Source organism: Lottia gigantea, assembly GCF_000327385.1.
Source record: "Lottia gigantea unplaced genomic scaffold LOTGIsca_53, whole genome shotgun sequence".
Classification (NCBI taxonomy): Eukaryota; Metazoa; Mollusca; class Gastropoda; family Lottiidae; genus Lottia; species Lottia gigantea.
Window position 1 is genome coordinate 900,264 of NW_008709815.1, and position 27,515 is coordinate 927,778.

Below are 27,515 nucleotides of genomic sequence, written 5' to 3' on the forward strand. Positions count from 1 at the left end.
GTGTGCAAAAGGCTAAAAACGTAATCGAATAATTCCTTCAAAAACACCTCAAACTAGGAGGTTTCTATTTCTATATTCCTTTGCTTTATGTGACAGAGTCACAATGTGAAGGCTCATATCTCGACGGTAAAGTGTGAATACTATTACTGCTCATAAGCTTCCTAAAAAAGTATCGTTTCTGCAACTAAGGGACGGTTGTTCAAACGGATGGTGAAACTGTCGATTTAAGACAGTCAAAATCAATTCTCAAGTCAATCTCAAATTCTCGTGTGACACAACCCATTCTTTGATTACCGATTATAACCGTTATGCCGTTTCAGATTATTGTTATGACCTTTTTTGTTTTTCAGGGGAGTTTTATAAGAAGAGTTATACTGAAATTACACGTGTTACTAATTACAGCATTTACTGCTGCAGCTGTTGCAATTATTGCTATTGATTAAGTTACTGCTTCTATGAGAACTAGATTATCATTTAATGGATCGAAATGGATGCGACCACATTACAGTAAAAAGAAATCACAAGAGATGATGTTTAAAACTATGTCTGTTATCACAAGCAAGAGGACGGTTATCAAAGGATATGACGCCAGAATTTATTATATGAAATATCAATGTATAACGAAGTTAACTCCCAAAATATTCACTCTGTTTATTCATTAACAAGATGCAAAAAAAAATGTTTTTTCTAGTTAAACCCGATATTTATTCTTTCCAGATTTTCAGATAATGCAAACTATAAAAAGAACCCAAATTTAATCAATTCATAACCATAACTTGATAGCTTTGTATATTACTGCAGTAGTTAGAAAATATTTAATTATAGCTCGATATTTATTTAGATATTTCACGGATCTGATATCCTTTCATTGTATAAATATGTTATATAACTGTCTTAAATGACCTTTTTAATCACTGGTAATGACATCAATTGCTATACTTATTAGATGACGAAGGCTACTCTTAACGTATTTTCAACAGACAGATTATTAAGTGTCGAAATGTTTCGTCGATCACAATACCAGGCGAACGTTCAGATCAGATATTTAAATGTCATATTTCAGCAGAAATGAATATTCACAATGTTCAGCTATTACGATCTTCGTCTTATACCTTGACTACAATAGCCATCTTCCTTTCATCGCGGACGTTTTTAAATGTAGTGATTTGAATGGATGGTACGCCAACGAATGCATCCGATCATAGCCGTCGAGGGCTCTAATTGGCTATATTCGCTAACGCACAATCCAATCAACTTACTGCCTTCTGTCATACAATAAAGGTGACTATTGCAGACAAGGCATAAGACGAAGTTCGTAATAACTTGACATTGTGAAGATGCATTTCAGTTGAAATAATACAACTTGAATCCTTCATATTTTGAAGTATGGTACGATCCAATTTACTCGCTCATTGGCTATTGAGTGTCATTATAGTTATTGCTGTCCTGTTTGTATTATTATATTTTGTATATAGTTGTAATAACGTGCTAATTTATTAAGGTTATGTTATGTAAATTTGTGTAAATATCTTGATATTTTTGCCTCTGTATGATAAAATGTTAATTCTCGAATATTTGCTTTGAGGCTTCTTTAAACCGTACTTCGTGATGCCTGTCAGCGGCCAATCGGGCTCAATTCAATGGTCGCCTCCAAGAAAATTGCCCAATGACCTGTTCTACCGCGAGCCATCTGCATCTTTCCCTTGTACTTCATTGTGTTTCCTTTGCAACCAATGCAATTATAAGGTAAACAGTCGACCACCGTGCATCCATGGTACAGGCATGCGTATGTCTTTATTGACGACCTCACAAATTTGACGGAAGTTTTGTATTGTCAAAGTCACATTGGAACTGTTCTACTGTCTTAGGACTCGCACATTGAAAATAGAATAACAATACTTATGACATGGCTTTGCGTTGATAAAAATATGATTTTCTTAAAATGTATTAATTGAATATAATGCCAGACATTTCAACATCTCCTGTTGTCTCGACATGCTTTCCGCACATTTCACAGGGTATGTTGTTTAATTATTAGTTTCATTTGACACGTGCAAATTAGCGTGACTGCTGATTGCATTTTAAACAATCGGTTTATTAATGCCTAATCAAACTTTGATCTTTCCCATTGTCTTACGATCTAAGAATTCGATAGACTTAAAGATCTGATTAAAGCAGAGCCCACCTACAGGAAACTTTCAGAATAAGTAAGAGGTATATTTCTCTACAATTTTCAGTTTATTTCGCTAAAAATCGTACATTAGTTTTCCAACATCAAACAAAAGACATGGCGACATTAAAATGTTTACGTAAAACTTTTTACTAGTTTTTCGCGTTTTAAAATTAACAGCAAGATACTTAAAGTTGGTCAAGGAAGCGCCACTGATTAATATAAGTCCACAACTAATGATGAACTGTCAATCTGTCTAAAATGAAATGAATTCTTGTATATATTGTTAAACATTTACTTATAGCGTACAACACTTTAACAGTTTTTTTTATTGATTTGCATAAATAATAAAATTTTTGACAAATATATACTTTCAATTTATAAATCAATAAATATAATCAATAAAGTTTCAATCTTTTGTTGAAGTTTTAATTAACACTTGGCGTTATAAAGAAGTTATCTGAATTTGGATAAAGTGCTGTTCAAAATGTCTTACAAATTGTTCCTCGTCTGTTCCGTTTTTCAAGTTTGTTTGGCTGAGAGAATCATAAAATACCAATTCCTGTCTCATGAAAAATTTGATGACCCTTATAACAAAACATATACAGATAAGTTGGGGTGTATGCAACAATGCCTTGAAAATAACCAGGAACCGTGCATATCTTTTATGTATCAAACACAGACAGGGATGTGCCATCTATTTAACCGTTTTCTTACTGAATCTGAAACTTCTGATGAAGTACAAGAAAAAGAAAATAATGAAGTATATGTACCAGTTATGGGTAAGTTTTTTTTACAATTTTATTTTAAGATTCCTTTTGATCTCATCTCCTGTTAATGATTAAGTTTAAATGTTCAGCGATTGCAGAATTTTAACTCCCGAGATATAAACCCCTGTATTCTTGCATCTTGAAATGCTATAAAAGTTACAGAGATTGAGTTTATATTGCTGAATGCGAAGAAATCACATCTCCCACACCTATAAAATTTTGATTCATTTTGTCCAGAACTGTCATAAGCATCTGTTACTAATATAATGGATTAACGTATTGTGATTTTTGATCACAGGTTTTGACCTCTTGACATGTTATGACTTATTTAACAAATATTATTTTTGATTGATATATTTTGACTCATTTGAAAGGCATGTTTTGACTTATATGGTTGGAAAGGTTTTGACTTATTTGATTGACTTGTTTTGAATGATTTGAGATATTGTGATGTCTATTGTATGACGAAGAAAAATGTGGCTTTAATAGCAATAGAAAAATAATAAATTCTCGCAAATAGGTAAAACCATAAACTTTTTGTTTGTTTTGCAATATGGCATGCCAAGGCTTTCGCCTTTTAAAAAATATTGCATAGATATTTTCATTGTCTATAGTTTTTCATGTATTTCTCTTTAACACGTCTGCTGCTACAATTTATTGTCAGGTGGATACGGTTTCAACGAAGGTATTGCATGCAGTATTGTCGGATACAATGTATATATCAATTTTTTATGCTAAAATATCTGGACCATCGTCTATCATGTTTGTAACTATCAGAAGATATTTGTGTTTTCAGATATTGCTTTAAAGAAACCTACACACCAAAGTAGTAGACCCCAAAGTTCTCAGCGCGCCGTTGATGGGCGTGTATCTTCTATCTCATACACTTACCCTGAAGACAATCCATGGTGGTGTGTGGATTTACAACGTGTATACTCCATACGACTTGTTCGAATTCAAGGCCAATTACCAGGTTAGTTATCATTATACATGTATATATATTTAACCGTAGCCCGACAAATCTGGCCCTCTGGAATATCAAAACTGGGATTAGGGTCAGACATATATTGTCGATTTTCATGGGATTTGCACCGAACCATTTTTGGATCTTTAGCTTTTGAGAATTTTCACCATGACAAAAGCACAATTTGGCAAAACTTTTGGTATCTATACAAAACTGAACAATACGACGAACAAGATATTGCTAAATATTCTGCGATGTCCGTGTGCCCCATACGGTACTACAATACAGTCAAGGGGTATATTTTCTCTTTTTTGTCTCCGTAAGTATTTAACCAAAGCTTAGGTGTTATACCTTATAAAGCGACAAGCTACAAACTTATTACTCAAAATAAAAGATCAAAACAAATTAAAAATAATCCATAGCTTCTTTACGTCCACAAACAGATTTTGGTGCATTTATTTTTAACTAAGTCAGAGCAGTAACTCAAGAACTCTTTATCAATTACTGTGCACGTTAAAGATCCCTCGACAAAATATGCCTCATTGCACCCTGCATAGCGTTGCCCGTCTTCATTAGTCCACAATGTGCAGAAAAGTAGGACGTTAAACTTCATTCATTTCATTTCATTCTTTATCAATCAATCGTTGATTTTGAACTCATGTAAGAGAGTCCTATAAAAATAATTTTAATACACTGATAACTTTCTTAATACTAATTAAGCAAGGGCAGTAACTCAAAACTGGTCATGAATAAAGCATCAACTTCACACTCTTCCACGATCTCATTCAGCTTAATGATCAAACCAAATTTTATCAGAAGTAACTTAATTAAGAGATTTTAACGAAGTTAAGGGAAATAATTAAACAAAAAACGTATCAACTTCGAACTCATGTATATTATTATAAAATACATACATTATATAGAGTTTCATCAACTCGATTGAAAATTTTAGTGGATATTGTGTCCACGTACGCTTTTTGACGCGTTTAATTTTTGACCAATCGTACCTTAGTATCAGAAACGGGAATTTTTTAGCTAAGCCAATCGGCAATAGCGTTCACAGCTCACCGTAGAAATTTGAGCCTTGAAATCCCAATGTGGCGAGAATGTGTCAACATGCAAATTAACCCTCCACAATGGGGAATAACATCAAAACCATTCCACTGATCGCGCCGAGTTCATCAAATCTCTTGAAAACTCTAGATTTTATAGGTGTTAAAGGTGTTTTGGCAACTTATACACCCCCCCACCCCCACACACACACACACATCCACCCTCACATACCTAATGATTCATAGAAACCCAATCGGGACATGTCTATATCATTGAAAAGAAAGGGGTAGTTTTGTTCCTTTTTCTATTACAGGTCAATCGAATTACAAGTCATATCTCAAAGATTTTGAGGTGAGTCTTGGAAATGCTGGTGCGTGTGATCAAGATGGATATTTGTCGGCAACTCGTTGTTTTCAGAATACGGGGGATAGTTATGAAGAGATTTATGAAGTAAAAAGATGTAACATGCTGTCTAACCCTAGTAACCTTACAGCTAGATTTATTTTCATCAGTTGTAATGAGCATAGAAAACTAGTTCTTCGAGACGTAAGCGTCTTAAGTGAGTTCGTTAGTGGTGATTGTAATTGAATTAAATGTCCTTGTTTCTAAACACCAAGTCGACGACAGCATATCCTCTCGTAATGAATTCTGAACTACTCGGCATACTTTACAGAGTAATTTGTAGATGAAACAGAAATGGCTACATTTTAATATATCTTTATTTATAGCAGGACTTTGTGGAATGAAGTGTGATTTAGATTTACCCTATAATCCATTTTATTGTTAACACTTACCAAATTACATTTCATTGCCTAAAAGCATACTTTGGGTATGCCCTTAGAAAAACCCTACTACTGAAAACACGACACTTGTTCGATACAAGTATTATTATATTAGTATGATCAATAAATTTCTGTTCGATATTGAGTTTCTCGCGTATATAACAAGGGCGGTAATCGGAAGCCTACAGGATATCAATATTCCTTCAATTGAATACAAAATAAAAATTAGATAACTTTAATTTAATAATGTTATTTTAAAAGACAATATTTTCTTAAACCTAGCAGAATCATATAATTATTTTATTTACTTCATTTTTAATTAAAAATTAAATATTGTGTTACAAATACCAGGTAAAAACATTATTGGTTGTATTTATAGACAATATAACTTCAACCTTTTTCACGGCAATATACACCACATTCTTGTGAATATACGCCCACACAGCAGCTTTGTTTTAAATAACAAGAATATTTGCACTCCTATAAGGAGTAAAATTTGTAATTATTAATAGATCCGATTCAATCGCTTCTCTGGATAAGGTATGCTCACAAACTTTTCACTGTCGGTACTGTGATATCCCATTTTATTGAGAAGTGTGAATTCAGAAAAAAAAAACACTTGGCCATAATTACATGACATCATCGTCACAAATACCATTACAATATATTCACATACAAAGGTCAGGTGATTTCATTTAGGCGAGTATGTAATAGTAGCATCTTCTTAAAGGGAGATAATAATGATGAGGGCATTAATTTTTTTTTAAATTTCCAACAACAAAATATTTCACCATGTCTATAAATTTCATTTTTATATTAACTATCTCTTATGTATATACATGGAAAAAAATTCATATATAGTTTTTTTTTATAGTTTAAAATAGAAAATAAATAGTTAATCATAAATACCACTTTTTATTATTATTATTTCATTTTCAAGCAAAATTTGCAGATTGTCATGTATCCGACAATATACTCTCATAGAGATATACGTCCCACTCAGCAGTGGATGGTAAAAACAAGAAGAATATTTGAACTCCACTATCGGAGTAAAAATAAACGAAACATAGAACGATGTTGGCTTGCATAAGACAATAGATAGTGTCATATAAAATAGTTGCATGGTGTAGTTACGTCCACCAGGTAAAAACATTATTGGTTGTATTTATAGACATTATAACGACAACCTTCTTCCCGGCAATATACACCACATTCTTGTAAGGTATGCTCACAAACTTTTCACTGTCGGTACTGTGATATCCCATTATATTGAGAAGTGTGAATTCAGAAAAAAAACACTTGGCCATAATTACATGAGATCATCGTCACAAATACCATTACAATATATTCACATACAAAGGTCATGTGATTTCATTTAGGCGAGTATGTAATAGTAGCATCTTCTTAAAGGGAGATAATAATGATAAAGGCATTATCATTTTTTTAAATTTCCAACAACAAAATATTTCACCATGTCTATAAATTTCATTTTTATATTAACTATCTCTTATGTATATACATGGAAAAAAATTCATATATAGTTTTTTTTTATAGTTTAAAATAGAAAATAAATAGTTAATCATAAATACCACTTTTTATTATTATTATTTTCATTTTCAAGCAAAATTTGCAAATTGTCATGTATCCGACAATATACTCTCATAGAGATATACGTCCCACTCAGCAGTGGATGGTAAAAACAAGAAGAATATTTGAACTCCGCTATCGGAGTAAAAATAAACGAAACATAGAACAATGATGGCTTGCATAAGACAATAGATAAAATAGTTGCATGGTGTAGTTACGTCCTCAAATCTGTGATGCCGTATTTTCCACTGACTTTGAGATCTCAGACATTTTCAGTTACCTAAAATAAGACCCTACTCCCCAGAGTACAACACGACAATCCGGTCGGGGTCGTAGTCGGTGTTAACGAGGAGTAAAGACCACGTGACAGACTTTCTTTGTGGTTCAAAGGCGAGCACAGTATTACAGTTGTGACAGAAACCTGCATATTAATGACACGAAGTTATTACCTATTACATTAGACCGTTTATAATCATAAGCCTATTTGTCAATATGAATGCAATTCAAAATAACATATCGCTTTCTAATACAGTTATGTGTATAACACGTACCATATATTTTACTCTTGTAAGGGAGATAATCGAAAAGACGCTGATATTAATTTTTTTTGATTTTAATTTGTATTAACTATCTTTTATATATAAATATGGAAAAAGATTTCAAATATGATTTTATAATTTAGAATAAAAAAAATATAGTTAATCAAAGTTACCACATGTTATTATTATTATTATTAAATTTTAAAGCAAATTTCGCATCATGTACGACAATATATTCTGACAGAGAGATATGTCCTACTTAGCAGTAAATATAACCGAAACTTAGGGACCATGATGGCCTGCATAAAACAAACAAATAGTGTCAAATACAATCGTTGCACGGTGTAGTTTCATCCTCAAAGCTGTGATACCGTATTTTCCACTGACTTTGTGATTTCAGACATTGCAGTTTCACAAAATTGGATGCTAAATCTATCAATATATCGCTAGCTCATACAGTTATGTGTATAACACGTACCAGGTTATATTTTACTCTTGTAAGGGAAGTTATCTAAAAGATGTAGATATTAATTTTCTAATTTTTAAAGAAAAAAATACATATTAATATATTTGAAATTACCCTTAAAATTTTACAAATGTTTTTTTTTTGTAACTTAAGAAATCAAATATTTCACAATTTGACACGATATTTAATAATAAAAAATATATATTGTGTTTTAAATACCATTTATTAATAGTATTATATCTAGATATATACAAATACAACAAACCTATTTATTACGACAATATACCCCACTATCATGTGAATATATGTCCCATTGGTAGCTTTGTTTTAAATAAGAAGAATATTTGAACTCCTGATTAGGAGTAAAATGATATAATATGATGTAACCTAATAACTGCTCGTAATAAGGCGAGTGATTATTCTTTGCCATGGCATCCTGTCGTTATATAGTATGATATTACAGGACCATGGAACACGTACTGTACAACGAAAATAAAGGATGATGTCATATAGCGTATCGACGAACTATAATTGCTACATGCTGTCATATAGCGTATCGTCGAACTATAATTGCTACATGCTGTCATATAGCGTATCGACGAACTATAATTGCTACATGCTGTCATATAGCGTATCGACGAACTATAATTGCTACATGCTGTCATATAGCGTATCGTCGAACTATAATTGCTACATGCTGTCATATAGCGTATCGACGAACTATAATTGCTACATGCTGTCATATAGCGTATCGTCGAACTATAATTGCTACATGCTGTCATATAGCGTATCGACGAACTATAATTGCTACATGCTGTCATATAGCGTATCGTCGAACTATAATTGCTACATGCTGTCATATAGCGTATCGTCGAACTATAATTGCTACATGCTGTTATATAGCGTATAGTCGAACTATAATTGCTACATGCTGTCATATAGCGTATCGTCGAATTATAATTGCTGCTTTTGAACAAATTTTCACATCGCAAGGGAAGTAACTGTGTTAACAAACATACTATTACTAAATTGTAAATGGGGTTAGGGGTTTCTTTCAGATTCGTCCATCTGACCAAGTTGATTGCAGTTTTGTATCCGGAACACATGTCAGCAACATAAACAGCACATGCTTGAGATAAAGGTCCAGATGCAGTTCCGTTTCATGGGTTCCACGATCGTCAAATGAAGACTATTTTAAACGAAGCATTTCAGAAATTTGTTGCATATTTTAATTAGATCATCTGTTGCATTATTATTAACGCATGTAATCTCTAGATTATTTTATGAATTAAAATATTATGCACTGTGCAGTGACAGAAATTGTGTCAGGACAAATTTTTTGCACAACCTGTTGTATATTGGGGTCTGTTTATTGTGCTATCCGAACGACTAGACGCCTTTTCCATGCATAGTGTTTTATAATTTGTAACATTAATAACTAGTTCATTAAAGTGGTGATGATGTTTATATTTTTTAGCATTTTGTCCCGATGGAAAAATAGGTTATTGAGCAAAAGACGTTACCATCTAACATGAAAGGCAGTTTCTACACTAAAACAACCACGAGTAAAAAGAAGTGTGTAGACGCTTGTATAGATGATGCCAACTGTGGTGCCTTGTTATTCAACAGCGTGGGACGAGAATGCAATGATGCCCTTTCTTCGGCTTCATTGGGACAATCATCATCACATACCTTTGGTCGTAAACTATGTTTCTAAATAAAATCCACAATATTTTTTATATGCATATTGAATAGCCACAGAGAAATAACGCAAAACTTTTATAACGTACGACATCCATAGAGTCTACATAGCTAATAAGGTTTATTCAGTAATGAGGTTTTCTAGCATTTTCTGTGTATCCAATGTACAGTCAAAATCCGTGGTTATAACAAAGTCACCGGTTTATGCGTTATTTCAAATGTTACAAAATCTATATATATATATATTAAAGCAAAGGCAGTCTAATATAATCATTGACATTGTCATTATCATTGCAGTTTTCAAATGATAGGTCATGAAAAAACGATTAGCCAACCAAAATATAGTTTGGATATAAATTGCTTAAATGAACATGTATGCCGTAGCGTCAGAATCATTTAAGGTGATAGTCGCTTTGTAACAGTACACTTAAATGAGCCAGGAAGAAGTGTTGATTCATTGCCCCAAGTTTCTGAGTACATAGAAGGCAATGGATCGTCACCTTTCGTGAAAGTAAACTTTTGGAGTAAAGATGTAACGTAAAGAAAGATGCGTGATTTAGAAAATGATTCACCAAGACAACTTCTTCTACCAACTCCAAACGGAATAAATCTGAAAAGTAGAATTTAAAAATATGTGAAAGGGAATCTAAAGACTTTAAAACCACAGTTTGTATAATTACGTACCTTTCCGAATTTCCGACATACGCCTGTGGTTTCCTTTTTTTTCGAGAAATATCACTAGCGAAAATTGTATTCAAGTCAAATGGAAATTCACGCCACTATTCTGTCAAAAAACCCCATTGCCCACTAGCACTATAGCTCAATTTGTAATGCAAAAAGAAACATATTTAAATTAATACAAAAAGCAGAGACAGACAAACCAAGAAGATGTTCTCTGCACTCGTATCTGTTTACATACAGTTTAATTAAGGATTATTCCTCCTTGATTCCCATAGAACCCGCCTGTGTACATATTATTTTAAATCACTTACTGTTGTCTAGTCGGATGATCAAGTGGTAATATTTTCCCATGTTCGTCAAGAAATCTATCTGGATTAAACTGTTCGGGATTTTCCCAGTGTTTTTCTGAATAAGCCATTGACCAATAATTGGTAAAAATCTGAAATTTAATTTGTATCAAAGTCGAATAAGTTATAACTCTCTATTCTCTCTAGATCTGACAACATTTTCCTTGCAGTTATGTCTGAACGGATGATAGAACTAACCTATCAAACCACAGGAAGTGTCATTGCATTTTAATCAGTTTTTCGAAACAATAAACAGTAAAAACAAACATGGAGAAATACAACTGACGATATGCATGAAATGTTAAGTATATTAAGTATGGATTGAAAATCATAGTCACCGTTGAGTTAGCAGGAATCCTGTAACCATCAATATCTACATCCATCCTGTTACAATGAGGTACACCATAGGGAACATGACGGATAAACCGTAAAGTTTCCAAGATGGCTGCATTTGTGTAATGCATGTGTTGCCTATCATGTATTGTAATTTCCATATCGCCTATTTTATCGTCTATTTCATCTTGGATACGCTTTTGAACATCTGGGTGGTATAACATTAGAAGGAAAAATCCACTTAATGTTCCTTTCGTTGTCACAAATCCAGCAGTTATTATATTACCTAGTATACCTTGAACTGTTTCTTCAGTCATATCTTTATCATGTTCTTGGGTCTTGAATACAACACCAAGGAGCCCTTTGTTATGCTCGTTCAATTTCTAAAGAATACAAGGGAAGAGTTTTAACAACCCTACGAGCTAAAACAAAACCTGAAACAATCCATTTGTTTAGTCAAAGGCATATACGCCCCAAGCATAAAATTATTCATAACATGCCAGTATGCACAATTCAATAATTCTTCGATGCTTCAGACCCTTTTGGGCCCTTTTAAGGACTTCTCCTTTAAGTCATTTGCATTCTTATTTACGACCCAATAAATTAAGCACCCGTACACTACCTTTATCATTTCTGGATTTAGAAATATACTTCTCATGGCATATAAGCTAGAAATAAAATAATCATATGATGTCTTTATGGGACCTGGTATAAAGCGTAACCATGGAAATAATGTAAACATCAGATTAACTTCTATTTGGAACATTTTAATCAAAGCTTTATCAAATCTGTCTACCGCTTCAACGACCTTTTCTGTATCTTCTGGGGTTTCATTAATTAACTGAAATACAAGATAATTTCATAAGAGATGTTATTACGTGCATATAGTACATATTACTGTTTTTTAACTTCAGTCCGCCTATGTATCATTCACGAACACAGACATATATATACTAATATATTCGTATCATCTTTAAAAAGTAAATGAAGTTAAACGATCGATCTTGAGATTGGAGAATTAAGTTTTTTGCGACTGATTGGAATTGGCGGTATCTGGTATAATTTAACTAACCTCTAAACCTGAGCGACAGATTAAAAATTTAATAGTAGACCCAAACTACTAATCTATGCCTCACAGAAGCTTAAGTAGTCGGTCAATTATTCGATTTGAGTTTAGTGACGGATGAATTGAGATGCTTTAAAGCATCATTGGATCTGAATCAAGTTATGAAAAATATTCTGGGACTACTTCAAATGGAAACAGGAACCTTCGGGTTAATGGAAACCACCTTTCAAATTTAATATAACTTACAAATATGTATATAATCCGTATCAATGATGTTGTTAATGCTGCATCAATATCAAAAGATTTAACTGTGGTATCATCACCATCAGCTGTCATAGATTTTTCTAACAGCCGAATTTCAGACCCAACCATCTCCTCAAATACCTGGATTCCCTCTCCATAAAGCTTTACGGTGGTGTGTACCATCTTCCGCAATTTCATCTGCACCGCATCATAGTCTCTTAAAATAATATCACTACCTTTCTGTGATAAATTCGTCTTGAAGAAGGACGGAGGTCGATCAGCTGTCACATCACGATAGGCCACAGATGTGAATAGCTTCCGTATAGTTTGGGCACTATTTAAGAAAACCATACACGTGCCTGGAAGTTTAAATGTCACTATCTCTCCGTATTGCTTGTATAAATCATCCATGACAACATGCATCTTAGCATCTTCGCTTCGTAACAAATATTTGAATAGTTTGAGACATTCCCATCTTGAAGGTCCTGGTGGTAGTGGTAGCTGTTCTGTTTCATTACTTTTGAGCCAGTATAGAATGACGAAAGTCAAAAACAGTATTACTACCGACACTAAGATAATACTCATTATGCACCTGATGCTGACGATGTAAATAGTTGAAACGTTGTTTTACAGAACTTAGACTAGTCGCTAGTGGTGATTGTGGTGAATTTTCATTAGATAACCTGCAAAACAAAATTTGGGTCTGTAATTGGAAATAAAACAAACAGTTAATACAAGTCGAAGATGATACAGATCAGCATGGTTTTACCAAGTTAATGCTGGTGATGCTAGAATTTCTAACACGGACAAGTATTAGACAGATAGTAAAGAATCGCATGTACTCCAGGCTCGTAGACAGATTTCACTGTTCGGGAAAGAGGGGAAATCAAGATCTTTCGTTGTAGCTACTGGCCTGATATATTCTGAAGCAAGAATAGGTGCGATTGTTAATATTATTTGACACAATAATGAAACATGTAAGATGTTAAATGGATTAGTTTGTTATATTAAACCTCTTTGGTTGAAGCACACTCGAGAAATCGAATAAAGTATAAAGATCATAGTACAGACACCAACACGACACATATAACATATATATTGATACATAGTAAATATAAAGTTAACTTCAGTTTGTATATACCCATTTAAAACAAAGTCGTCTCAGTATTTCATATTCACAGTATTGGCAGTTCATGTTCAATTGTCCGTCCGTACCACTTTTCAAAAGAAAATCACACTCCTCCTACTCTTCCTACAATTAAATAAAAATTAAAATTGGAAGTCTAAATCTATATCTTCAGAGTATATTGATAATGTCGATATCGATATAACAAAACTTACTGTTTTGTTTATTCAGGTCAAGGCACAACTATTTATGACAAGATTTCTTATCAATTAATAACTAAACGTATCTCTTTTTTTTCATAATCACGTTATTCAAATTTTAATATAACAATTTGATGACCTTTTAGCGCGTTCCTATTAGTAATTTGTTGCGTATGTAGAGTATCTATGAAGGGTTTGGTGTCAGACAGTATATGCTTATTCTTCTAGACACCTGATACCAATTTTCATCATGAAATACATATTCGCCTGTGGTTTATATACTTGTGAAACGACATTTCGCTAAAATATTGTTTTGGATTTCGGTACACGTACTTGGTTTATTTATTCTATGAGAGCTGAAAATCATTAAACCATATCAATTCTACAAATTTATTCAGAAATTTAAGAGATTCAGTTCAATACTAGATAGAAATCAACCTTTACTTACACAGATTGCTGTCCATCTGAATACTTTACCAATAGAGAATCAACCCGATTAAGTCAATGTTCAACATGTGTCAACTGGGCCGATAGTTTAAAGATATAGCGAAACAAGACGTAGCTTGTTGGAATGTCAGTCTTGGACATAAGACTTACCTACCAGCGTCCTAGAGGCCCAGTGATGTGATCCTTTCGATGAATACACAATGCAGACAATCAATGTGTTGGATAGTAAAAAGAGGATTGATGAACTGAACAATATACAAGACTATGGTTAAAGTTTTTTAAACTCCAATTCCATTTTTTCATGGTGATCATCAGACTGTTGCTCAGTCGGTTAAAGCGTGGAAATTTGCTTGCTTACCTGGAACAAAATAATGGTGGTCGTGGGTTCTGGTCTGGTTACCTTGACTAAGTCAGCTTTATTTATTTTTACTGTTACCCCAGCTAAAAAGAAAGGGCACAGATAATCCGGAAAAGACAATGCCGTGAGGTCCGACCAAGAACCAGCTGGTGGAAGCTCCTTGCGAAATCACCAACTTGTATCTTCATTGTGCTAAATTTTACTTAGGGAAGGTACGGGGTGCAACCGGGAGAAAGCAGGAAAGGGCTTAGGGTTTTTTTTTGTTTCCTTCTTAACCCTATTCCATTCCGTTTTGTTTCTTTAAGGGCTTCATTGGTTTGCAGAATTTTCTACTCAAAACACTACCTGATAGAAATAGAATCTTTTATTGCACTTAATGAACACAGTTTTACAAAATTAAGAACAACAGATTATTTTTGGTTTCTACATCTGACCTCAGACAGAATAGTAACTAGTAAAATATTGACCCAATATTTTGGGCGGTCTGCTTGTCCCTCGACCCTTCGTCAAGAAATTTTACTTTATCAGGAGAAATTAACTTTATCAGGAGATGTTCGTTAAATCTGGAAGTGGAGCAACATGTTGACCACGAAAAATATCCAAGTTGTAGCTGTATTTTTATGGGAATATAAACAGCTTAGGCACCAACTGAGAAATTATCTAAATGCTGTATATAAAACTGTTTATATCAGATACGTTATCTCTTTCTCAATATTCTAAGGTTCAAAAGAGAAAGATACAAATTTGTTATCAGCACAACTAATTATCTCTTCTGCTAAGGTCAATAACACACTAAGACCCATGTAATAACATAATTATCAAGGTTAAAGATAAAAATATGACGGCGATAATATGCACAAATAAAAATATTTTTCTGTACTTTTCTTCTTTCTGAAAAATAAAAATTGGGACATTTTCGATAGTCTGGCGCAATTTAGAAAAATTTGGGAACGTATTTGACTGTAAGCTCATTTCTGAGATAATTTGTGAATCTTGGACACTCCTTTTTTAAATACTACTTATGTGATCCATGATATTCCAATTAATCCTAACCGGATATGACGTTTGCATTTACCATGTTTGAATGCTTTTTCATGATTTTCTGTAAACCAGACAATAAATATATAAGCTTTTTACCATTTTATGAAGTTGGTTGTCATCTATAGATTTTAAATTAGCATTGGAGTTAGTAGTGGTTACTGACTGATTTAAATCATTCATTGGCGTAGGCTTTACTTTTCTCTCTGAAATGTTCAATGACCAAACTTCAAAAGGGTAAATTATTCACCGACAATAGGATAAACGATCCAAACATACAGGCAAACAATTAGTTTCTTTTTGCAATTTGTTTTAAGCTATCATAACTAAGTTGATGAGACACCCCCTCTAAACTGGAACCAGTCAGGAGAGCCTTCGGTTTACAGGAGTTTCACTATATATATGGACAAAACTGTTTATAATACACCGGTTTATGAATTGAATTTGAAGTGGATTTTTCCTCTGGCATGGTATATCATATAGTATTATGGATATGAGGGGAATTTTCTAATTCGATTTTTAAGAGAGTAAGATAATGATGTAATGATCTTACCTTCTTTAAATTTAACAATTAATGGTAATGCTTCCATTAAAATTATAAAAACAGTTTTATATATGATATAAATAACCATTATAGCTACAAACGCTTTTGGAGCATTACTTTTATTTAAGTCCAAACCGATGAAAACAGCAATAACTGAAAAAAAATTAAATCAAAATAATGAAGAAAACGTGGTACATTTGAAAATTTCAAAACAAACTAGCAAAGGATACGCATCTTTGCTTGAAGAAACAAACATGGATATAGAAAATCATACCTGCTAAAGCAAAGCTTGTAAAACCAACTGATTTATGACACCAATTGAATATGTAACGTTTTGGGGCATCGCCATCCGGTCTAAACAATGCCATTATGGGCTGAAAATGGAAAATAAAGATAATACATCAGAAGAGGACCAATTGTACCAAAAAGAGTGTGATTCCATAACAGAAGACATATGGGCATTTGCTGGGTGGCTTGATTTGCAGAATAACTGATAACAACTACTTTTAAAATAGATGCTACATGTATTTTCAACATCAATGTTCATAGCAGAAGGTGTTTACTATCCCTTTTCATTTCTTATCCGTAGCTATCGTAACTATTGACTTCTATTCATTATTTTCCTGAATTCCTCATTGCAGATATAAGACAATTGAATGAGTACTCACATTGGCAATAGTTAAGATGACGACAATAAAACCTATCACAGGATGAAATTGCCAGTATAATCTTCCCGGAATATCTGGCATCTGAAAAAATAGAATCCATCATCGCACTGAAGGATGTTAGCATTAAGAATACCTTATTTATATGTAAATGTCTTGTCTGCATTTATTTTTGGTGTGTGGACTAATGATGTCATCACGGTGAAAAGCTGTAATGGATTGGATTCCCTCTCGAAGCAAATAAACTTTGATGGACTAAGTTTGCTTTTAAGTCTATTTTGATACTGACGAGATTTCCTTCAAATTATTTATTAAGAAATCAGAAAACAAAATGCATCAATATTTAACATTTCGAAATCGAAAAAGGTTAGTCCAAATAACACATTCGTCTCAAACAATTATAACGATATATCGGTGACAATACCTTGCTTATTCCATCGACTTCTATAACTATTAATAGTAACGCCAATAAAGTTAAAATCAGAGTGGATATCATACATATTCTATGAGTCTGAAAAGATGAAATAATTCATAATGTAACTTTTCAAATCAATCTTCTCTTTGGCCTTTTTAAGTTATATGAAATTTGAGTTTCCCTACGATGGGGATAACGTTTCATTACCAGCTGATTTCAAAAAAGGTTTTTACTTACATGGAACCATATTTTGATACCAAACGGTGTTTTATTTCCCCACAAGGGTTTTGCATATCGAGCGAATACCACACCGATACTGTTTAGCACGAGCCAGCCAATCATCATTAATGTTCCTGAAAATGAAAATAACTTATTTCTAATACCGTATCTTTATTATTTATAAAGGAAACAGAAGGGACAATGTAAACATCTGAAGTGGTTGATACTGATCAGTAAGTGATAATGAAACCAGACACAGTCAAATAAACGTTTCACGTCTTAAAATCAGTCCAGAATTTGTCATCTTCGTGATAAGGGCCTTTTCGATATCACCATTCTTTATCTGAATACAATACTCGACAAGTGTCATAAATAGAATAGAAAAACGATTTACCATGTGCTTTTACCAGTGGAAATTGTGGTTCCTCAATACCTAACAATCGAACAGACTGGAAATCAACCTTATTAACACTGACCATTGGTAATGTTGTCAATAAATGAGGTAAAATACGCCCTGAAAGAAAAATATGATACAATTTCTGATATATCACAGCATGGCCCATCTTCGGGCTCATATATGAGTTTGATTTTGGCGTTGACACATTCACTATAAACTAAGGTTCAAATCTATTGAATAATCCATATTCAAGACAACCGGTTAAACATCGGGGGAAATGTGTGCAAATACTAATATACAGAACCATTCTGCAATTTATTTGCCAACTTTAAATGATCACGGAGCTAATGGTGTTTTGAACTCAGTGATTTTATTGGATAACCCCGTGAACAACCATACTTACCATCGCGTGAATCACCTTCAGCAAACATAAGGTAATGATGTAATGTAAACTGTTTTCCAAAATCAACATGTACATCAACAGTGAAGGAACAATACAGGACACCATCTTTATAAGATCCTGTTGGGTGAATCAGAGCGTGTGTAAATTCCTGGAACGATTCAGAAAGAACTGCCATAATGATGTTATCACCTATGGTCATATGATACACTTTGATTATAGGTAGTTCCGTATTTTCGATTCGTAAAACAAATAAAATCAACATGTAATAAAAAAAATGAGCTGAAATTGCAAAATTGTAATAAAATGTCTCACAAAAAACGCAAATATCGTCTTTATTAAGTGATTATTAGAAGCTGGTTCCAAACTTACATCGACCCTTCTATTTTCTTTCCCTTCATTGAATGATACATGGACTTCCACTTGGCCTCCAGAAACAACACATTCAATAACTAAATCATCTCCCTGAAATACATGATAACAAACTATTTGCTCTATCACCACTGCAATTTGTTGACAGATGACGATGCATTTCCACTGGTTACTTGTTACTTGCCGTTAACATAATGGAGCAAACAGCTGTACAGACCACAGCATGGCCCATTTTCTAACCGACCATTACAGATCCATCTTGTTTATACAGTCATGTAGTACGTACCTAGTTAAGCAGTAAATTATAATAAAAAGCCTCGACCGGCATTGATCGTCTTGTAAGCATAAACAATAGATTAAAAATGAATTCCACCAACCATTTTAGTGTCATCAGAGAAGCCAACAGCAATCCATTTATCAGCCGAACCATCTGTATTAGCAGTCATTTCAAATGTTATATGAGGTGACTCCGACAGCCAGTTTATTGCAAACCTACATTTCCCATGGTGACAATCTTGAAAACAACCAACAGATATCCCACATTCCGTATTAGGCTTGATCACAGTAGCTCGTATCTAATGGTACAAATGGGAAAGTGAAACGTAAATACATAATGTAAAGCTAGATTTCACTGCAAAACATCGGTGCATTCGAAGTGTCAGCACCCCAAAATAAGGAGATACACCTGTATGTACCCTATACCATACACTGGCAAATTAGCAGATCTTTTACTTATACAAAGAGTATCCACGTCATCAATTAATTTTTTCTTGTATAGGGCCATACCAGTCTATTCATCTGACAATATTTTACTGTGATGTTTTCGAGGTAACAATAAATGCTTGTGGTGTGATTTTAAATTTTACCCATGTATGTAACTGTAATGTAATAGTTATGTTTATCTGAAGGACAAATTTCAAGCAATTTGGAATTCATATAATAGCTAAGAAGTTCTGGTTTGTTATGGCAATTTATACTTGAAAGTTTATACCTTCATTACAACCCTCTTGTTATATTGAAGTCGAGGGTTAAGGAAGCAAAATTAAGTTAGAGGCCTCTCACCAAACCTTTAAAATCAAGGTCTACTAAGAATTGCATAAAAACCAAATTCCAAAGTTTAAGCAGAACAATGGTTAGAAAAAATCTTATGCAAAAATACCAATTATTTTTTTATTTTCAAAATAAAAAATATACAAAACATCATCGTCCAAAAGAGGTTACAAGTTAGCATTAACATCAGATCTCAGCTGGATTCGAATGGTAGGAAAATTATACAGACTTTTCTGCTACCGAAGATGATGCTGGTCATGATGGAAAAATACAGATATACCTGACGAAAATGTATTGAAGATCAGAGTATGATAAGAAAATAATTTGAAATAGCTGTAATTCTTTGACAATGAATTGGTTTTGGTGATGTTAATGATTTATGCTAGAAACCAAAAATATTAGTTGATTCAAAATGATCATTTAACGTAAGTTTAGTAGGAAAATAGAAGTAAAACCAACATCCAAACAAAGACAAAAACCGAAATATTATGCAAAGATAGGTTTAAAAAATGCTGAAAAGCCAGTCCTCTATGGAATCCTTCGCCAATGTTGTAAAGAGTGTTCTATTGCTTGATACGCCTAGTTAATGTTTTCCACCACCTTGGAAAGTGCCATCTTAAATTCCTATTTACCGGGTGTAAGACGACGGGTGAAGCTTGTGTTGTAGCAACTGGAATATTATTTGTTGTTGATGGTAGAGCCGGAGCAGACTGATCAACTTTAATTGGTAACGATTCTATTCCCTGCCAATAAACCTGTACATTCTCTACTATTGTAACACTGAAAGGGAAAAATCAGTCCATATTTCCAAGCAGTAGCATTTCTAGGACATTCATTCACTACGTAAAATAGTTTAATAAAATTGAAAAGGGGCAAATCTCTCTTCTACGTAGAATCAATGGTCACTTTCCATTTAACATACATTATTACAATTACTGAAGATTAGGGAAGTAACTTACTTGAATGTTATATCATCGCCTTTTTGTAACGTAGCTGGAGCATTCCATGCCATGACTAGGTTAGGTACATTCAATCTTCGAGCGTGTGTTAATCCATTTTTAGCCTGACAATAAGGTAAGTGTAATAAGTTAATATTTTATCTGAGTTCATTTTAAAATATATAATGTATCAATTAAAATGTTCTTTGGAAATGTTTCATAGACTTGACGTGCCAAGGCAGCTGTTACAGATGCTATTGCTTGCTTATACTGCTGCGGCTGTTACATCTGTTGTTGCTGATGATGATGCGGGCAATAATGGATAGTGATGACAAGGACACTGGTGACGATACTGATGATAAGGGGGGGGGGGGGGGGAAGGGGGCACAGGGGACCTTGATTAGGATGTTGATCATGAATATGATTCAATATGATGGTTATTATTATTATACTTACTGGACATGTTGCTCTTGTCCCAGCAGACGCCACTGTAAACGAACCAAGATATCTCTGTTCTAGTCGACTTCTTGCTTGAACCAGTAGTCCCATGATCAACGACGAATCACTTGATGATATATTTACTGAAAGTAATGAAACGATGGCCATTTTTTTGGTTGTGTTTTTTTTACTCATGAATTTTTACGAATTTATAATTGATATCCTTCCTCATATGAATTGTTCGTTTACTGCTACAATGTCTTTGGATTTTGAGTTCCGTTTTGTGGTTCAGATCATTTATACTTGGGTTTTTTATTTTCTATTATATTAACCTTTCCACTAAAGCTCAGAAAATCATGCGTTGAAGTCCAATATGTAACACTCAACGGAAATTTTTGAAGATTTTTGATTTAATTAGGGATGTCATCAGATTAAGGTATGAGACAAAAAATTTAACAAATGGAGCTCTGTATAGACCAGACGGGTCATCAAGGTTTCTACTTACCTTTAACTTGTGATCCCGGAGCAAGTCTGTCACTATAAACTGTAATGGTGAATGGTGAGGGATCAAGAGACTGTGCTCCATGCCCAGGCTTCATAAAATCACATTGGTAATCTGGGGCACCTCGACTAAAGGCAATGACATAGGTCGGTATTAATGCTATGATGGTGAATAAGAGAGGAATTGCCATGACCTTTCCTTTACTCTGAAAAATATATGAGTTTTTTTTCTAATATTTATTGTTGAGACTGTTCCTTGCCAAGACGACGTTCTCACTCAAGCTTCGTCAACTTGAAATTCTATTCGGAATTAAATGAAATAGAGTTTTACATCATATTTTGTTGCTCCTGATTTGATAGGTTGAATGGCTAATGATAATTTTAGCTGTTCTTCATGATAATATATAACCGACATGGAGAAACTACTGTAAGGGAAATAACTCTTTTTCGCATTTTTTAAGTTCTCATTAATGAGCTTCATGTCTACAATATAATTAGGTGAGGGCAGCATTGTCCAGAGTTTGTCCAGAAGGATATTTACCAATTTTTAAGAGATATGAAAATGATGGATAAAAATAAGAATTAATAATGAATGAATATCTAAATATTTGTCATTTGTATCAATTAGACTGAAATATACTTAATTAATTAATTAATCAGCAAGTTGCCCTCAGGTAGTTTCAGTAATTAAATTTTATCTTTTTATAGTTAAACTTGATCTTAGCTTTTAAAGCCGACAAACTCGGAAGACTTTCTAAATTTTGGGCCCCGACACCATGGAAATACTCATATTGCCATACATATTACTAAAAATAATGCAATAAAAATCGCTGACATATAGACGCTTTCGGTTACGGAGTAGCGAAGTAGCATCCGTGTCAGTGGGTGTACAACCTAGAAAAAATGGCCTGTACCCCCCAAATTCTAACAAATTTAAATATTTGGTTTTTATTCATTTTTCCCCAAAAAAGTGTTTGCCGGAATTCACCAATTCAATTCATTTTTTCAAAAACTATCTCAGCGGAGAACCCTCTCAGGCGCTCCATTGGAAGATTTCGAGCATTCGCTTCATAAAGATGCAGCATTTTATATCCCCAATAAGTTAGTCTGCCCATATTGTACCCATAATACCACTTTCGTGTATAGGATTGGGTCCTAAAGAATATAGCGCACTATGATTATTATTTCATTATGACTCCCTCTATATAAAGAAATATACACCATTGTACGTTATACATATAAATGATATAACCATATTATTGGTCCTCGCTAGTTCTATTTTCAATCCCATGTGTTCGATCATACAGTATCTTGGAAGAAAATTTACGAAATGTAGTTCTTCATTAACGTACCTTAAATTGAGAAATCCTCATTCGAAAATAATCCGATGAACAATTTATAATTAAAAAAAAGACAACACCAAAAATAACCAGACTCAAGTCTAAATTTCATAAACAAAGTTATAAAAGAAAATAGCTGTCAGTATTTTCAGATATATGTATTAATATTAGTAGGTTGACTGTTTGACGTATATTAGAAATGGCTTCAGGCGATATAATTTGTGTGATTACTTTCATCTCAGGTGATGGTGATTTAACTTAACATTATCATTGATTCATTTAGAATTAATTATTTTTAATAATCTCTTTAAAAATATTCATTACAAGGAAAACAAAATTCTTGACTATGAAAAATATTAAAAAAGCGAAATTGGAGCAACTGATGGATATAAACATTCGCCATAACAGAAAACAGCTGTTTTATATTATTCCTTCATATTTCCAAACTCTGAGAAACAAATTGTCTAAAAATCAATCGAAAGAGCCTGATTAGAAAAGGACACAATTAATGGCCGAAGTATATATCTGCTTTATTTTACGAACTACTAGTTGCTTCGAAATTAGATCTAATTCGAAATGATGTATACCGTAAGTGGATTAAATTTGCTTATTTCTTGCTCTCGATGTTCAGCTGGTAGGTGTCGTGGTGATGTAAATGGAAATGTTTATACAGCATAACATCACTAGATGTAATTTGCTGTGAGATTTAATTGAATTCTAATATTACTTTCTAAAGATAAAGATGAAATGTGATATAACTGGCGTACACCTGGGATATAGGCTATGCATTGTAATCTATTGCCGATAACACTTGAGATTAGTGCATTGCAAGCTATTGCCGATAACACTGGAGATAAATGCATTGCAATCTATTGCCGATGCACTTGAGATAAATGTATTGAAAACTACTGCCGATAAACTTCATATAATTCATATCCGATAAAAAAAAAAGATTGCTCTTAAAGGAACTTCCTTAATGGTATTACACTTCTCATTTGCATATCAGCATTGCTTGAAAATTAATACGAGTTGTCGCCGAAAGAACTTACCCCAACAGCTGCAAATATCATGGCAGTTGTAACCTTTCAATAAACGAATCTCAACGATTAAGATTTATCGATATGAATTAGCCTAAATAAATGAACATAAGCTTCGTGTAGTCTAGTTCGAATCGCTAAAAAAGTGTCTCTTGTGAATATCAGCCAATTTGTTTGTTAGGACAAGGGCAATGATTCAAAAAAGCTTTCATCGAAAAATAGTGACACCTATCTGAACATTTACCAAAATACAAAAGCATAAAAAGAATCGTCAGAATCTAATCCAAACTGTGAACTCTCTATCGCTGAAAGGTCATTTTTGCGTGATTTAAGGGCAATAACTACAAAGCTCAGAAAATTGAAAGAACTAAACTCATTTGAAATCTCAACAATATTCACAATAATAGCAAGTTTCGTCAAAACAATCAAAAACGTTCAAAAGCTAACGTTAACGTTTTCAGGGTAATTCAAGGGCAATAACTCAAAACAAAGTTGTGGGAAATAAGAGAATAATTCATTGACGGTGTGCTACAGCAATTCACATTATAAAATTTGTGATGCATGTATATGAAATATATGAAATAGGAGGTGGTCAGGCGAATAATTAGACAAGTATGTCCCTTTAAGGTTATACGTTTCATGTGATTTAAGTCATTCACCCTGACCCATATATACTGACACAGTTACCTTATATACCTTGCGTGTAGGTCTTTATGTTGTTGTAAGTATATCTTCGGTTTTTGCTTTTGAAACTCAATTCTGGTGACCTAGTGATGCAACTGGATAATTCAGCACATTCAGTGTGCAGTTTGTAGTAAGATCAATATAATTCCTGAGATTGCAGTCCAGTTTATGTATTTTTATACTTTCAATCACCTTTTGTCATCCTTTCCTAAGTTGCTCGCAAGGGATTAACAGATGTTGTTTGATACCAGCTTCTTCACAGAAACATACCTTTAGTTGTTATTATGCATCTCATAGAATCAACAAAAGTGTATGCTTTTATAGAATACTGATGTTTTAATGCAAAACACGTAGACGTGGCCATTGTGGTATCCTCTCCCTAAAAGTTTCGAAATGGACTCAAATTTTGGCTAATTGTTAATATGTTGTTCCTTGCATCGTATATTGCACCAAAAGCAATTTCATATGACTTTTCTCTTGTCCTTTTGAATAGCGAATAAATGTATTTAAATCCCAGAATCACCTTTTACAGTGATGCAAGTCGACTTAGAGGCTGTGTACGTAAACGATCCCTATACTTTTGGAAATCGAAAAGTTTTCCACTTATTGCACCACATGATATAAGAAGGTAGAATGAATTGGTTGTTCGTTATATTTGGATTATTGGTTTTGTGGTTGATAGTATCTTGGTTCAGAAAGCCACAGGAAAGACCATTACCACCAGGACCTCCTCTTCTCGAATGTCTTCAAATCTTCAAAAGCTGTCTGAAAAAGTTTGAAATACATCTTATTTCTGAAAAACTGTGGAGACGTTATGGGGAACTTGTCCTGGTTAACTTTCTGGGGAAGGACATAATTTTTGTAAATAGTGTTCGCTTGGCTCGGAAATTATTTACTTCAGCACAATACAAGGATTATACCAACGATAGGCCGCCCTCTTTCATCCGAAACGCATTTTCCAAAGGGGGCAAGGATGTAGTCTTTGGTGATAATTGTGAACTACAAGCAAAATTGCGAAAAATGATTCATAATGTTGTAAGACTATATGGAACTGGTATAAAAGTGTTCGAAGAAATGATTAATTCGGAAGTTCGAATTTTAGAAGACCAGATAACTGCTGGAGTTGGGCAAAGGAAATATAATTTGGATAAAGCTCTTACTATCTCATTGATTAGAGTTATACATGTCTTTGTAGGTACCCTCCTTTTCATAATATCTTATTTAAGATTTCATTAAGCATTGAATGAAGCTATGCAACTCCACTTAATCCTGGCAGACCCGTAAAAAATGGATTGGCTCCCTGAAAAAAATCTGACAACCGACCAATTCCATTACAGAAACTAAACATACACTGTAAAATCACAATGAGATCTTTTGATCTTGGTACGGCCAACAATCGAGATTTCCCCGAGATCATTGATTCTACTATCAAGCTTAAAGAGTCCAAAGACTTTTTTGAAAATGAGCACTGTTATTTACGAGGTAGGGCATTCTCAACCTTCTGGAACACATGATGCTACTCTGCGACTAGGTTTATCAACCCACTATCCTTTCAGGGTCCATGTAGCCAATGTTGTTTATTGGTTGTTTTCATTTCAGTTAACCAACCAACATGTTGAAGATCAGGATAAATTATGTTCCGTGGTACAAAAATATGATCGTCTTTTAGATTTATTGTTGAGATTTGATAATAATCTAGCACTGATGTTTTTCCCATTTCTACAGTATATACCTAATTCTAGAAAAACATTGGTGGATGATTCCTTTGCTAGTTTAAAACAGTTATTAAATATGTACTTGAATGAGGAAAAATGCAAGGTAAGCTGATGGTAATACTTTCTGATACTATGATATTACCAATAAGTGATACCGAAAAAACAATGTACATTACAATAAGGTTATACCATCAAATATAATTTACACACGTTATCTTGTACTTATTGTGTCCACAGAATTAATAATACTGATCTGCTTTTCAAGGTGTCAAGTATTTGTTTTTAACTAAAAAAGCTTTCAAACCAACTCTTTCCTTGATTCAGTCAAGAGAGAAAAATGTGGATTACAAATCACATGGTAGTTTCCCTTACATTAAAACCTATCTATAAAAATTCTCTTAGTACAAACAATCCAAACCGCAAAACGAAACTCCAAATTTAAAATAACAGTTTGGCGATACTTTGATAGCAGCAGTTAAACAGTTCAGATGAAAAAGTCTATCAATAATAAATGAGTAAGTACACTGTAAAAAAAATTTCCTTCGATTAACAGAAAAAATTCCGGCAGCTGATTTACCAGTTATATAACAGAATTTCTTGTAAAATATCTGCTTTAAATAAAAGAAATATTTTTACGATAAAATCTGTTAAATTATAGAATGACTAATAATATTTCCTGTAATTAACAGAAAATAGGAAGAATATTCTGGTAAATCTGCTGCCGGAATTTTTCCTTCCAGTTCTGTAAAAAAACAGAATTTTAAAAAGGATATTCTGGTAATAAATCTGTTGCCAGAAATCAGATATATCAAGATAGGTATATAATAATGTTCGACATTATTGTTTTACAACATACCAATATTATGTAATGCAATCTTTACGTAATGTAGGAATTGAAGGGTAATGGAAGTCTGATTGGAACATTGATT

General features: G+C 33.4%; 2 protein-coding genes across 2 annotated transcripts; both read right to left on the reverse strand.

Moving 5' to 3' along the window:
* Positions 1 to 10,428: 10,428 nt before the first annotated feature.
* LOTGIDRAFT_165755 (hypothetical protein) lies at positions 10,429 to 13,287 on the reverse strand (the record flags this gene model as incomplete). Its single annotated transcript, XM_009062777.1, has 5 exons — positions 10,429 to 10,642; positions 11,025 to 11,152; positions 11,399 to 11,731; positions 12,016 to 12,234; positions 12,706 to 13,287. The coding sequence occupies 5 exons, from the start codon at positions 13,285 to 13,287 to the stop codon at positions 10,429 to 10,431; spliced, it is 1,476 nt and encodes a 491-aa protein (XP_009061025.1).
* Positions 13,288 to 15,852: 2,565 nt separating this feature from the next.
* Positions 15,853 to 25,235, reverse strand: LOTGIDRAFT_165756 (hypothetical protein; the record flags this gene model as incomplete). Its single annotated transcript, XM_009062778.1, has 16 exons — positions 15,853 to 15,935; positions 16,425 to 16,568; positions 16,690 to 16,789; positions 17,084 to 17,164; positions 17,505 to 17,591; positions 17,733 to 17,848; positions 18,109 to 18,228; positions 18,515 to 18,662; positions 18,884 to 18,976; positions 19,261 to 19,458; positions 20,566 to 20,713; positions 20,893 to 20,996; positions 21,328 to 21,452; positions 21,815 to 22,016; positions 22,142 to 22,293; positions 25,142 to 25,235. 16 exons carry the CDS (start codon positions 25,233 to 25,235, stop codon positions 15,853 to 15,855), a joined length of 1,995 nt encoding a protein of 664 aa, XP_009061026.1.
* Positions 25,236 to 27,515: the final 2,280 nt, after the last annotated feature.